General features: G+C 46.5%; 1 protein-coding gene across 2 annotated transcripts in view; it reads left to right on the top strand.

The window, feature by feature from the left end:
- The window catches only part of EGFLAM (EGF like, fibronectin type III and laminin G domains), a 194,229-nt gene that overhangs the window by 163,625 nt on the left and 16,414 nt on the right, over window positions 1-14,190 (top strand). For both annotated transcript variants that reach the window (XM_070357624.1, XM_070357625.1), the window contains 3 exons: window positions 1,561-1,677; window positions 4,305-4,485; window positions 12,660-12,738. In XM_070357624.1, coding sequence (XP_070213725.1) covers window positions 1,561-1,677; window positions 4,305-4,485; window positions 12,660-12,738 — 377 coding nt within the window. The remainder of the gene's footprint in view (window positions 1-1,560; window positions 1,678-4,304; window positions 4,486-12,659; window positions 12,739-14,190) is intronic.

Genomic DNA, 14,190 nt, shown 5'->3' with positions numbered 1-14,190 from the left:
CTGAAAACTCGTTGTTCTTCTGGTGAAGTGTAAGTTTCTATCCATGTGTGATGTGGTCCCTCCTTGCCTTTGCCTGATACCCAACATGCCCTCCAAGCTCTGACTCCAGCCAGTTTCTGAGACTCAGTTTTGACTCTTCCTGCTTCACCTCCCACTCCCTAATTCTGGAGCAGAGTATGAGATGCCCTATCCCTGCCAGGTGCCCCCATGGTCACGGGGCTTATCTTACCTGCCCGTTTACTGGTCTGTGTTGCCCCACAGTGTAAGCCCCTGGAGGGAGGGACCTGGGCTTTCTTATTTACTGTGGTTTGTGCACCACTTAGTACCTGGGACATGGTAGGTACCCAATAGTATTTGTTAAATAATTGAATCCGGTTACACTTTGTATTTCTTTTGACCATAAATCAAAGGAAACAATAACGTATGTTACCCCAAATGTGTTCATTCCCAGAGGTCTCAAATTTACATGTTATCTTAGGGCATTTTAACATTTTGCTTAAGATGGTTGAAGGAGTTTAGACATTAAATCTCACACACAGCTTGTTATCTAGCCCAGCCGTTGGGTTTAGGTTGTTGAAATGACCAGAAGCAGGAGAAGCCTTTGGGGATTGACAGTAGGGATCTCTAAGAATCTGGAAGGAATTTCTCTGCCCTTTGTATATGATAACAAGGAATGCCTTCCACTCACCATGCTTTCCCTTTCTCTTGGCTTAAAGAAATTCTGTCTTTACCGTTAGTGAATATATCAATAAGTCCTGTACTAGAATTTGGATCATGTATCCAAATCTAGGCAAAGTGCTAAACCAGTGGGATCTCAGTGCCAGGAGAGGCTCAGGCACACGTGCGCCCCAAATAGCAGCAGCTTATAATGAGGGGTTATTTCTCATCCACATTACATGTCCATCAACAGTCAGCTGCAGCCTTAATCTGAGACCCAGGCTGAAGGAATAACAGTGATCCCCAACGTTTTTGGCACCAGGGTCCACTTTCAAGGAAGACAGTTTTTCCACGGAAGAGGGGTGGGAGGGTAGAGATGGTTTCAAGATTATTCAAGCACCTTACATTTAGTGTACACTTTATTTCTATTATTATTACATCAGCTCCATCTCAGATCATCAGGCATTAGATCCTGGAAATTGGGGACCTCTGGAAATAGGGGTAGAGGAACAGGGCATAGTGAACCACTCCTGGCTCTGAAAGACTCTGCCCAGAAATGATTCATTTCTCACCTGCTCATGTTTTGTTGACCAAAGCAAGTTACATGGCCCCACTTGAGACTGACAGGTTAGAGGTAGCCTTCCTGCAGGGAGAGAGTGACACCGATGATGTAGTGGTCTACCATATTCACTTGCATTTTCTGGATGATGAATCTCAGAAATGTTCAGAAATTTACAAAAAATCAAAAAGGTGGTAAGCAGCAATGAAATCAAGACAAAGGTTGGGCCAATATGTATAAAAATTATCATGATGAGTCTTGAGACTGCCTCAGCCATTTGTTCCCTAACAGGGAACCAGAGGCACAGTTGGTTATACTGTGTTTTGTTTTTAATCTGTTGGCAGGGAGGCTTCACCCAGATTAAGTGCAACTCGGACATTTTCATCGGTGGGGTCCCCAATTACGATGATGTGAAGAAGAACTCGGGCATCCTCAAGCCATTCAGTGGGAGCATCCAGAAGGTACAGGCTACCCTTCCTCACGTGCATGGTGTGAATTTGACTACCGACAATGGAATTGAGAACTGTGATCAGTGCAAACTGCTATACCCAAGAAAGAAACCATGAGGAAGTTTTTAACATTTTTAAAATTATATTTTTTTAATTCTCGGAGCATACCTGGTTTCCAGCCCCGCTTTCTTATAGCATCTGCTCCCAGCTGTGCCCAGCGGACATCTCATGAATGCAACTAATGAAGATGAATTTTTACAATAGATCTACTTAGAATATCCTAGTATTGTTGAGGGGGCAGTTGGACCAGGTCACTGCAGACACTTGTCAAAAAGGGAAGGCAATGGATAGAGTCTCATAGTGACTCCTGCTTCTCTTTGGGGTCACTTGGCTTTTTGCTCAAGGCAAGACCCAATTGTTTTTGCTGCCTCCACTTCCATCCCCACCACCCTGTTTTAATGGTTGTTCATCAATCATGTAACCAAACTTTTAAGAGCACAGATTAGAGTCCTTCCATAGGTTCGAGAAAAAAAATCCACTCAGCTAGTAAGAGACAGGACACTGATCCCATTCATATCTGTCACATGTTCCTTCTCTTGGGGCTGCCTGTGATCTCTCTGGTCATGAGATTATGTTCTGTCTACAACAGACATGTAAGTTTACCCACCAACCCAGAGTCCAGGACCAGTAAACATGGGGAAAAAAGGATTTGAAGAAAAACACGTCCGGTTCCTGGATGTCAGCCAAGTCCTATTTCTCTTGGCAACCAGTGAAGGAATGGGGGCCACCAATCCCTGAGGGGGATCTGAGGCAAAGTACGGGAGGCGCTAAGGTGGTGGAGGGGCAGTGAGAGGAGGTCCTCTCAAGGATGTGCACAGCTGGGCTCTGAGAAGGGCCCCAGGGACTCTGTCCTTCTCTGTGTCCCAGTGTGGGGCCCAGAAAAGAGACCCAGTCAATTTTTCCTCGCCCTGCTGTGCTTCCCTTTGCTGCTGAACTGTGAGGTCAGTGTCACCTCAGTTCAGACTGTTGTCCCCCACCGTGAGTGGGACTGGCCATGTGAAATCATGGGTTTGAAATTCTACCTTAGGAGGTAAGCTGAGCTGCTGAGAGGCTTCATCTTCCTTCTGAACATGTCAGGCTTTGCTCTCTTCACACAACACACACAAGCCTTTCCTCCTTACTTCCTGGAAAAGCCCCCTCCCCTCCCAGTGACCCGGTCAGTAAGCGAAAGTGAAAGTGTTAGTCGCTCAATTGTGTCCCGACTCTTTGTGACCTCATGGACTGTGGCCTGCCAGGCTCCTCTGTCCATGGAATTCTCCAGGCAAGAATAGTGGAGTGGGTAGCCATTCCCTTCTTCAGGGGATCTTCCAACCCAGGGATCAAACCCAGGTCTCCTACCTTGCAGGCAGATTCTTTACCATCTGAGCCACTATGGAAGCCCCAGCCCAGTCATGGCACTTGACTCAGTTTCTCGTGACTCGGTTTTACAATCGTCACTCACAGCAAGAAAGGGGGAGCGTGTGGAAAGGTTCCGGCTCTTCTCTGGTAGATTTTGAGTGGCATGCCTGGAGGAAGGTTTTCTCCCAGCTTTCCTGACTCTCCAAAAACTAGACAAATCTATGGAAACATGAATGAGTGGCCAGAAGTACCCTTGCTAACCTCTTAGGATCCCCTGCATGCTGGAGGTTACCCTAGAAGCTCTCTCTGTCTGAGTTCTGCAAAGCCTGAAGAACCCTGAAACACCCACAGCTCAGGGCCAATGCATACTTCGTTTATTTGGAGTCGGGGAGCCCAGTGACCTCACTCTATAATTCATCAGTTTCACTAAAGCCCCATTACAGGGAAGAGGGGTGAGAGCAAAGAGCCGTCTGTCCTGGTTAATGTGCACAGCAGCGCTGAGAATGTGACCTGAGTTTCACTCCGGGGAAGAGGATGTGGAGAGGTGGGGATTCCGGAGTGCTGGGGAAGGAGGAAGCAGGAGGGAGGGGGGCAGTTGGGGAGACTGAGTTGATAGAGCTGGAGGAGGCTGCAGAGAATACCAGCCAGGAACACACAGCAGTACATTTCCACCACCTCCAGACTCTATCACCACCCCTGGCCCCACCTTGGATTCCTGCCTCTGTGACATTTTGTGTTGTATTCTTCCTTACTCTGCTTTTTAGCCGCATGTCTCAGCCTTGGCTGCATCTTAGAATCGCCTGGAATGTTTCTTTAAACTTACCAGTGACTCAGTTTCACCCACAGAAATTCTGGTTCAGTTGATCTGGGTGGGGCTTGGGCATGAGTATATTTCTTAACCCCCTCACCTCCCATGATTCCAATATATAGCATTAGAAACCAAATTTTGTAGTAATTGGTTCTTCTTTATGATTGCTCTGAGTGTCCAGGTTTTCCAGAACCAGAGGATGCTGCTTGTTTAGTCTTGTACATGATGCAGATTCTCTCAAGCACGAAATGTAGTCATTTCCATTCCTGCGTCATTCACAGAACTCCGAAAGTAGTAACCAGACTTTATCTGTTTATTTTTAAAGCTCCCCCCTACCCCAGGCATAGTTCAGGTTGGTGTGCTGAGGGAAGCTGTAGAAGACTCCAGAGCTGATTTCTGAATCCCTGAATTGCTTTATGTTTTCTTTCCTAAGATCATCCTGAATGACCGGACCATCCACGTGAAGCATGACTTCACGTGGGGCGTGAACGTGGAGAATGCAGCCCACCCCTGCGTGGGGTCCCCCTGTGCCCATGGGGGCAGCTGCCGACCCAGGAAGGAGGGCTATGAGTGTGACTGCCCCTTGGGCTTCGAGGGGCTGCACTGCCAGAAAGGTATACTCTGTGTGTGTGTGTGCATGCACACACTTCTGCTTCCTGGAGCAGAGGGAATGGACACACTGTTTGGGAGACTGCCACTCTTAAAGGACCAGTTGATTACCCTGAGACAGCCATACTGTTTATTTTTATTAACGATGTCAACAGCATATTAGATGATTCTTTACCAGCTGAGTCACCAGGGAAACCCAGATGATTAATTATATTTATATATATATATATATAAACTACTTTAACTATTTAATAAGAATTAAAATGCTGAAATACTTCTGTAAACAGTAAGTAAATAGCTCCCCATCACAGCTACTATGGCTCCTTCTCTGAGAATTGCCCCATGGTCTAGAATCAAAGGGTTAATTCATAATACTGGGTGGGGAGCGGTTTCTAGGATCCCTGATCTGAGCCTCTCCCAGAGCCTATCCTGACAGGTGAATACCTGGGCTTTATAGACTGATAAATATTTTGACAAAATATTTTTGACTCCTACCTGTGAATGCTACAAAGGGAACTCTTGCCAAATATGGCATAATATGAATTGTGCATTAATTGCTACAAGCTAGAATATGAACAACCTTCTGCAGACTGCTGTTTTCCATGCTGTATATGTTTCCTCTGTACCTCAGTTTCTTCATCTGTGAAATGAGAATAATACAGAGATATTGTTTAACTCAGAGAATGGTAGTGTAGATTACATAAGGCAATGTGTATTCCTTAGAAGAGGAATGAGGCAGAACTCATATTTCTCAGAAGAATACCTAGTAAGTAACAATAGCACCCATTATCCATTATCTGATGCTGAAGCTGAAGCTGCAGTACTTAGGCCACCTGATTCGAAGAGCCAACTCACTGGAAAAGACCTGATGCTGGGGAAGACTGAGGGCAGGAAGAGAAGGGGGTGACAGAGGATGAGACAGTTGGATGGCATCACCAACTCCATGGACCTGAGTTTGAGCAAGCTCTGGGAGATGGTGAAGGACAGGGAAGCCTGGCATGCCGCAATCCATGGGGTCACAAAGAGGTGAACATGACTGAGCGACTGAAAAACAACAAGCCGTTATTATTCTTGGTGAGAAAAATAAAATCCACCAGCAGGTGCTGTGAGCACTTAACTTCCAACTTGCCTTTGTCTGAAAGCAGAGCAGATCCCAGATTGCAGGTCCTGCTGGACTGTTTTCCACGCCTGCTCAAGGGAGGCAGAGGCCAGGGTGGGGTCTAGAAGAGGCCCACGTCGTGCAGCTGCATCATGGTGAGCCACATGGACCTTCTTTTTAGAATGTCGGGGAGGCCTCACCTCTCCAGGAACTAATAAAAAAGGTATACAGGCCTGAAGGCAAGAAGGCAGCAGTCCTAAGTGAAGCACTGCTCTCTCTCTTTCCTGTTTTTTTTTTCCAGGTTTTTGATTATTCTCAGAAGTAGGGCTTAGAGGAAAACTGAAGACTACAGGTAGATATTTCAGTATCTGGAGTGCTAGGAGAAGTTGTTGTGCAGCAGTCTTGGAAAATATGAAAGATGCCAATTAGCCAGTTGGAAGATTAAGTAGTAGTATATTGAAATGAGTTTTGAAACCCTCACGGCAAATCATATGAAATAAGTTTACAAATGTATCTCACTCTAGTGATGAACCCCTAAAGAAGAGGAACTGAGCCATTTGTGAATGATCCTGATTATAAAGCTAACAAGGAAATCACTGTTTAGCTAACAGCAGGTACTTGGAGAGATTTAGCTCAAGAGTGGCCTGTTCATTCAGAAAATTGGATCTAGATTTCACACATCAGTGTTTGACTCTCCTAAGTCTCCAATTTTACCACAGGCAAATGCAAGCTCGCTCCTGCCTTAGATGCTAACACTAAGGGTCAATATATAAAGTCCAGGATTAAATGAACATTTAGCTTCTGGAATTAAATAGAAAGGAAAAGATAATTGGTACCTTGGTAACCCTTGTTTCCTGTTACAGAACATTAACCATATAGATGTAAAGAGCTTTGCAACTATAGATTCAGGTTCAATGAGAAATATACCTCTCCAAAATGAAAGTCAGATCGCTGATGAGGGCCTGGGCCTTCTGGCAAGATCCAAGAGATTGGGCAGTGGCAGTGTGGGGGTGGTCTAGACAGCATTTAGACCCCTTTTTTCTGCAACATCCTAGGCTACAACCAAGATTAAAACTCAGAGCATCAGCTGCTTTCACATTGTATCAGCATTTCCTCATGCTTTGAAATAGGGTATTTCTGGCAAAAAGGCAACTGTTGCCAGTCCTAGGAAGATTCATGCATAGGAGGCATGGCCTGTATCATGTAATTTCTTCTGCTGTATGGCTTGGGAGGATTAACGGAACTGTGGGTACAGGTTAGGGCTGTTAAGGACAAATTTTTAGGCCCCAGCAGGTACATAGAGGTACACCGTTACCATACAGACTGCTGTGATTGTTCAATAAGCTTGTAGGCCTGGATAAGTGTCAGAAAGAAAGGAAAGAGAGCTGGCAAACTATACTGTTCCACAGAGATGCAAAAGAACAGTCTAAAAGCTGGGATATATTCTTAGCGGGAAAGACCAAGACTGGTTAAGAGCCATCCTTGGTTATCAAAGAGAATCCCACCTGATCCAATGAGATGCTTCTTACCCTTATATATTTAACAGCTTTTCCCTCCATGTTGGACAGATCTTTCTTCAAAAGCACAAACGTGTTCCCTAGTGTCTCCCACAGATGTTAAACCACCCTTTTACAGTGTGCAGCATGTCGGAGAAACCCCCAATGCCAGGCCTCACTCAGTCCATACCAAGGGGCACCTTCTCCAGCAGGAAGTTAGTTCTAGGGATGTTCAGTGAGTCTGGGTCTCTGCCCTCCTCAGTGAGGAGTTCCACTGGGGCTCTAGTGTCTAGGAGACTAGACACTTGTTCTCAACTCTTGGTAGTACAGGAGGGCTGGGGCTGGGGCGATTCCGGGCTCTCAGACCATCAGACCATTAGGAGGGTCTTGGGAGCCCCATCCCACCCTTTGTCTCTGCAACATCAGAGGCTGGAGCAGAATCTGAGCCCAGATGGAGGTGGGCACTGGGCTCCCACGGAGCTGCAGGAAAGTGAGCCTCTGTGCCCCAGCTGGGGCTGGAGAAGCCAGAAGGCCTTCAAGGTACCAGCCACAACTTCAGATACCAGCAGAAACCGTAAGGCGCGGTGGTCCCCTCACCTTCCATCTGGGGCTCTCACTCTCGTGTGCCTTCTTCTACCACAAACCTCAGCACCCCATGCTGCAGCCCAGTCCTGAGGTCCCTTTCTTATCTCACTATAGGGGTGTCAGAAAGCCGATACTCCCCATCCTTAGAGATTTCTTTCTTCTTTCTCTCTACTCTCATCCAAATTTGCCCATTTTGTGTCCCAGGCCGTAAGAGCTCTTGTGTCTAAGTTACTAACAAGGGAAAGCAGAGTTTCACAAAGCACAGGTGAAAATTTAAGTTCTAAAGAATACTAATGGCGGTTTTGTGTTCGCACAGAGAGATAGACAACATAACATTCACATGCGCAGAATGGGAGGGGAAATTCTGTGGTCTAATAAAGTGAGTCGCTCTGTCATGTCTGACTCTTTGGGACTCCATGGACTCTAGCCTGCCAGGCTCCTCTGTCCATGGAATTCTCCAGGCCAGAATACTGGAGTGGGTTGTCACTCCCTTCTCCAGGGGATCTTCCCAATCTGGGGATCAAACCCAGGTCTCCTGCACTGTAGGCAGATTCTTTACCATCTGAGCCTGAAATAAGACTGAGTAATCCTGGGTAAACCATCGCTTCTTCTGTGGGACTTCTCAGAGCCTTTGATATGTTCTGAGTGTCCAAGACAAGGGTGTAGAATGCATCTCTTTCCTCCAGGGTTTCCCCCAGCCCATGGCAGACAGGCCACTTGGGAAAGGACCGAGCTCTGATGGTACTCCCTTCTCTTCCCTTCCCTTCACTTCCCAGATTACTGAGTTCTGACTCAGACGGTGCAGGACCCTTCAGGCCACTAGATGGGAGTGTTTCTCTGCAGCAGCTGAAGTTCCACTCAATACCAACACCGAAAGCCACTGGCTTAGGTCACACATTTGTCAGGGACACACAGTCCTCAAAGATGGGAACCTGCCTGACTCATAATGATTGACCACATTCTACACACTTCACAGTGTATTTAGTAAATTCATATCAAATTGCTGAGTCTGATTGGGGGACGGGAGTGGGGGGGAAGTCCCAGAGCATTAAAAAAAAAAAAAATAGCTTCATTAAATATGAGCTGTAATTTAAGAATACTCAGTATGAAAAAACACAAATTCATAAAACATATAAATTGTGCATACTATAGGGAATTTCTTTTCTTGGGATGGTGTATCCTTAACCAATGCAAGATTTGGAGGCATTCAGCCTGGATGTTGATTTTTAGATAGTTGAAGGCTGGTAGTGTAGAAAACAATTTTTTAGCTATTACTTACTTTGTGGCTGCAGAGTCAGCTTCATGGGACCAGATGGCTGCTCCAAGCAGAGCTGTCCAGCAAGGGAGAGTTCTGCCTGTGGATGAGAGAGCTGCCCACCCTGGAAATTGTTCCCTGGGACTGGATTGCCATCGCTCAGGAGGTTGTGGGGAGAAGTCCTGGCTGCTGGAAAAGCTAGGTTACAACCCCAGCTCCTTCCTTCACTGGTCCTGGGACTGCGTGAAGGAGCCAGCAAGTTTTCTTCCACTCTTTATAGTCCACTGGGAATTTCAAGTCCCTGAAGTGGAAAATTTGCCTGGCTTGCAGGCTGGTTATTCATTTTGTCACCAGATGTCTCAAGCTTTTAGGTCTAAATGTGAGGAAGCACCAAAAACAGTCTTTGAGTAGTGCCTTTGCCACAAGAAAAAGAAAAAAAAAGACAGTGTAGAAGAAATTAGATCTAAAGGGTTAGGATAAAATATACTTGTGCTTACAATATTTTAAAAAACTGCAAAAGGCTAGAAAGGACTAGATGGCTACTTCTAACTGTAATGTTTTAGGATGGAATTAATGTTTATCCACATATACTGATGACACGGAGTATATTTTCACTGTGTTTGTGTTCAGTGGTGTCATTTCTAGAGTGTTCGCCTGCTCTTTATTAATCACAAGATCTGAATCTTGTAAAGGGGGTGGGTTGGGAATTAGGGTGATATTTTCCACTGTGGAGAGAAAAGAGGCAGCTGGCTGGCTTGCATTCCTTTTTCACATGTAGCCTGGAGCCAAGAAAAGGTAGTGGTCATTGACAAGGTAAGTAACTCTCCAGGAAGTGTTTTCTCCAGGTTTAGATTAAGTGGGCATTGTCAGTTCAAGGTCAGGGGAGCCCCAGAGGTGTTAGACAGTTTATTAGACACATCTTCCTGGTCCACCACCTCCTGCACCCCAGTTACTAAGCCGAGAACTGCGGAGGTGTGTTGGGTGATTTGGTGCTAACCATGCTGAGAGAAAATATTTCCAGCGGTTTCTCACGAGGGGAACGAGTGGATTCACGTTCCCTCAGAGGAATGTGAGTTCCTGCAGGGCTTCCCAGGGGCTGTGTAAGGCCGCTTTCCAGCGATCTGCAACCACAGTAATTGGGATTTTACAGTGACTGTGAGATTCTGACTTGCCCTGTTCTGTTTCATGCTGGCATCTGGCAGAGTGTGGGAACTACTGCCTCAACAGTAAGTACAGTGAGTCCTCCGAGAAGCTGGGACGGCTCCTGGGCTGGTGCCAGGTCAGGCTCTGGACAGGCTGTGGGCACAGTGCTGGCCAACCACCTGCAGAGGGTAACGGGGGACACACCTCTCAGAGGGGCTGCAGCCTCCCACCAAGATTGCCAGCCCTGGGAGCACACTTGTCTCCCGGCTGGATCTTGGGAAGCCCTGAGCTAGAGGGGCTTAGTCAGTAGCTGGACGGGGCTCGAGCACACACCCCTTTGAGAGTCCAGGTGCAGAGCACATCCTGATCATTTCCAGGAGTACAGACCCATGTCCATCCAGTAACAGCAGGGATGGGCCCTGCTTAGGGCTGAGCCAAACCCAGCAGGGACTCCAGAGTGACTGGGAGGGATGGCTTCTCCTCCTGTCTGGCATCAGCAGCTGGCAATTCAGGGTCTGCCCGCCCAGGTGCGAGCTCCCCTGTCCTCCTGCGTTTCCCCACTCTTGCTTCTTGTACCCCATTCTTACCCTCTTCTATTTTTTTGCTTCTCCTGGACTTCTCCCCCAGCCGCAGCTTTTTCATCCTCTCTGCATCCCCTGCTTGGGGATGCCATCCACTTGGCTGTTCATTTTTGTGTTGTTGTTTTTTTTCCCACACCTTCTCCTCCTTTGCTTCTCTGACATTTTCTTTTCTCCTCCTGTAACGTCTACTTTCCCCTTCTTCTTCTCTCTTCCCACCAACTTTCTACTTGTGGCATTTTACATCTTTTTTCTTCTCTCAGCTTCCTTTTCTTCCTTCCTCCTCCTCCTCACTTAAACCAGAGGGTGGAGCAGCTCAGAATTTGAGATTAAAGAGCCATCACTTCCGACTCTAAAAGGCCCTCCGGGTCGACAGCCCCTTGTCCTGGGCCATGCTGCCTCAGAGGACAAGAAAGTAATTTCTTGGATAGTTACCTCAAAAATTCTCTTTAAAATGTTTGCTTCTCTTCCTCTCCTTCTTTTCTTTCTTTCTTTACCCTTTCCCTCCCCCAACTTCTCTTTTTCTTCCTTCCTTTTTTTTTTTCTTACTTTTTATGAAGAATACAGAAGCATGCTGTGGGTGACCTGCCAACACAGGAACTTTTATTTGGGGGCCCAATATCATTATGGGCTCCCCAGGTGGCTCAGTGGTAAAGAATCCACCTGCCAATGCAGGAGACACCAGAGAGGCGAGTTCGATCCCTGAATGGGGAAGATACCTGGAGGAGAAAATGGCAACCCACTCCAGTATTCTTGTCTGGAAAATTCCGTGGCCAGAGGAGCCTGGTGGGCTACAATCCATGGGCTTGCAGAGTCCAGATATGGCTGAGCACACATGCGCAATGTCACTGGGTTTTGTGTTTTACTGTTATTTTTTTTCTTTCTTCCTTCCTTCTTTTCTTTCTTGCCTTCCTTCCTTCTTTTTAATGTGTAGAAGTTGAGTTTAAACTCTCCTGTCATTTGTAGTGTTGATAATTACACATTTTTTCTCTCCTGGATGTAGAGATCTTAGTTCATCTTCTTTGTGCCAACCACATATCTTATGAAACTATGACTTATTTTATAAGCTGGCTTATTTTCTCTCATTTTGCACATTTCTTTGAACATGAGATTCATTTTACCTTAACTTTTTTAAATTGCCATTTCTTTGTCTTTCTAAAGAGGAAAGTGATATTGCTGTGATCTCTTTAGAAGAAATCCTCTAAATTATCCCTAATTCATGACACCAAATGCTACTACTTAACTTATTCCTTTATTCACTGTGTGGAAGAGGGTGCTTCCTCAAGAAAACAAAGTAATGAGAAGGAAACACTTCTAAAATATTGGAAAGAAGGCTGAGGGCCAGAGTTTGGTTCATAGTCTGTTTCTCTCTTAGCTGTATAATCTTGGGCAAATCCTTAATGATTACGTGCCTCATTTTCTTTTTCTATAAAATGGGAATATCCAAGCCTCCCCTTCCCCGATACTTGCTGCTCCTTTGTATGACTGTGGTAAAAATTTTGTGAAGTAGAACACCAGAAGGTGCTTCACAAATAACAGTCAAAGCCTTATCCATTACTAACCAGTATCTGACGTTGTGACCGAATGGGTTCTGGACCAGGTTGGTTTCAAATAGAGAAGTCCTGGTGGATTTTGTTGGGGGACTGTTTGCCTCCCTTGGAGAACTTCTAGGGCTATCCCCAGCTGCTCCTCACGTGGCCCAGGGCCTGCCCTTTAGCTTCCAGGAATAACTGGGCACGATTCAAGGTTCAGTATATTGCAGGGCCTTCTCGGTAGGGCTGAGGCAGATAACAGTGACGGCCAGCCCCAGGGCGGGACCACCAGGGAGAGGCCAACTCCAGGCTATCAGGCCAGGTCATCCCACAGCAGGCCAAGTGCCTGTGCAGCCAAGAGGAAGGGGCTGCCAAGTTGATAAATGCCCTATTTCCGGGAGCTGGCTTTCGTTCTTTTCCTGCCTCCTGGTGGAGTCCTGGGGTCAAGAGAGCCGCATAGCACATAACCTCCATTTTCTGTTTTGTCTCAGCGATCACAGAAGCTATTGAGATCCCGCAGTTTATCGGCCGCAGTTACCTGACGTATGACAATCCAGATATTCTCAAGAGGTAAGAAGACCCCTCGAGCACCTTCCTTATCTCCTGGGAGGTCAGTTTCTCATTATCTTTCCCAGAGCTTTTCCTTATCTTCCATGCCAGAAGATAATTCTCCAAGAAGGCACTAGAATTTAGCTGTAGTCCCAGGGGAAGAAAACATACAAAATAAACATAGAAACTAGAACAAAACAACACATACAAAAAAATAACCCCACAAAAATGTAGCCTTTGAACCAACCTCATGACTTAGCAGCAGCAGCAGCAGCATGACCAACAACCCAGAGCCTTTCTGGTCAAAGAGGGACAATGGTCAGCCCTGGGATTTCTGATACTCAGGCTTTGAGGAGCAGTGAGAACTCAATGCTCCTGAAGCCAGGGTTCCACGCGTGCGATTTCTGGCAGGGGAGTCAACTTCATGCTACTTTGTGGCCATGCTCTGCCTAGAGCCAGCCGTGGAAGGGTTCTGGCACGTCTCCAACCAAGCAGAGAGCTCCAAGTCCGTGCCCTACTGTGAATCATCATCAGTGAGGTCCACTGTCCTCTTCAGGCTCTTTCCAGTTTGGTGGTGGGGGGCTTCTTGGCTCTCTTCAGGTGGATGCAAGAGCATGACCAAAGAGATGCTCACGTCACAGCTGGGACTTTTAATTGCTGGTGACTGAAGGTCCAGCCCTGCTCCAGAGTTCAAGCTCCTGGTTTCAGTTCAGTTCAGTCGCTCAGTCATGTCCGACTCTTTGACCCCATGGACTGCAGCACTCCAGACCTCCCTGTCCATTACCCACTCTCAGAGTTTACTCAAACTCATGTCTATTGAGTCAGTGATGCCATCCAACCATCTCATTCTCTGTCGTCCCCTTTTCCTCCCACCTTCAATCTTTCCCAGTATCAAGGTCTTTTCAAATAAGTCAGTTCTTCGCATCAGGTGGCCAAAGTATTGGAGTTTCAACTTCAGCATCAGTCCTTCCAATGAATATTAAGGACTGATTTCCTTTAGGATGGACTGGTTGGATCTTCTTGCAGTCCAAGAGACTCTCAAGAGTCTTCTCCAACACCGCACTTATAAAGCTCCTGGTTTGAAAGAGCCTAATTAGGCTATTTCCCATGAGGAAGACTGGCTTTGGTGAATCTAGTGAAGCTTGGCTTTGGTGCTTTCAGTTTGCCCTTTTCTCTTTCTTTTCCTTCCCCTCCACTCTTTGTAGTTCAGAGAGCACCACTCGCCACCCCACTGCCAGCACAAATCTGCATATTTTCCATTGTCTCAGGTTGATTGCCTCGTCACAGACTAAGGCAACTCTTTAAAGGCACACAGTTCTTAGGGTGGAATTTGGTGGTTTTTCAAGGAACAAAGGTGGTTAAGAGACATTTTCCTGGGGCATTGGATGTCCCTGGTGTTTCTGAACACAAACCAGACAGGCCCGGCTTTGTTCCTCTAATCCCATGTTGTGTTTCTTGAAGTTGTCTTGTGTG

This window comes from Bos mutus, chromosome 20 (assembly GCF_027580195.1).
Source record: "Bos mutus isolate GX-2022 chromosome 20, NWIPB_WYAK_1.1, whole genome shotgun sequence".
In the NCBI taxonomy this organism is placed as follows: domain Eukaryota; kingdom Metazoa; phylum Chordata; class Mammalia; order Artiodactyla; family Bovidae; genus Bos; species Bos mutus.
This window is presented reverse-complemented; position numbering and strand designations above follow the sequence as displayed.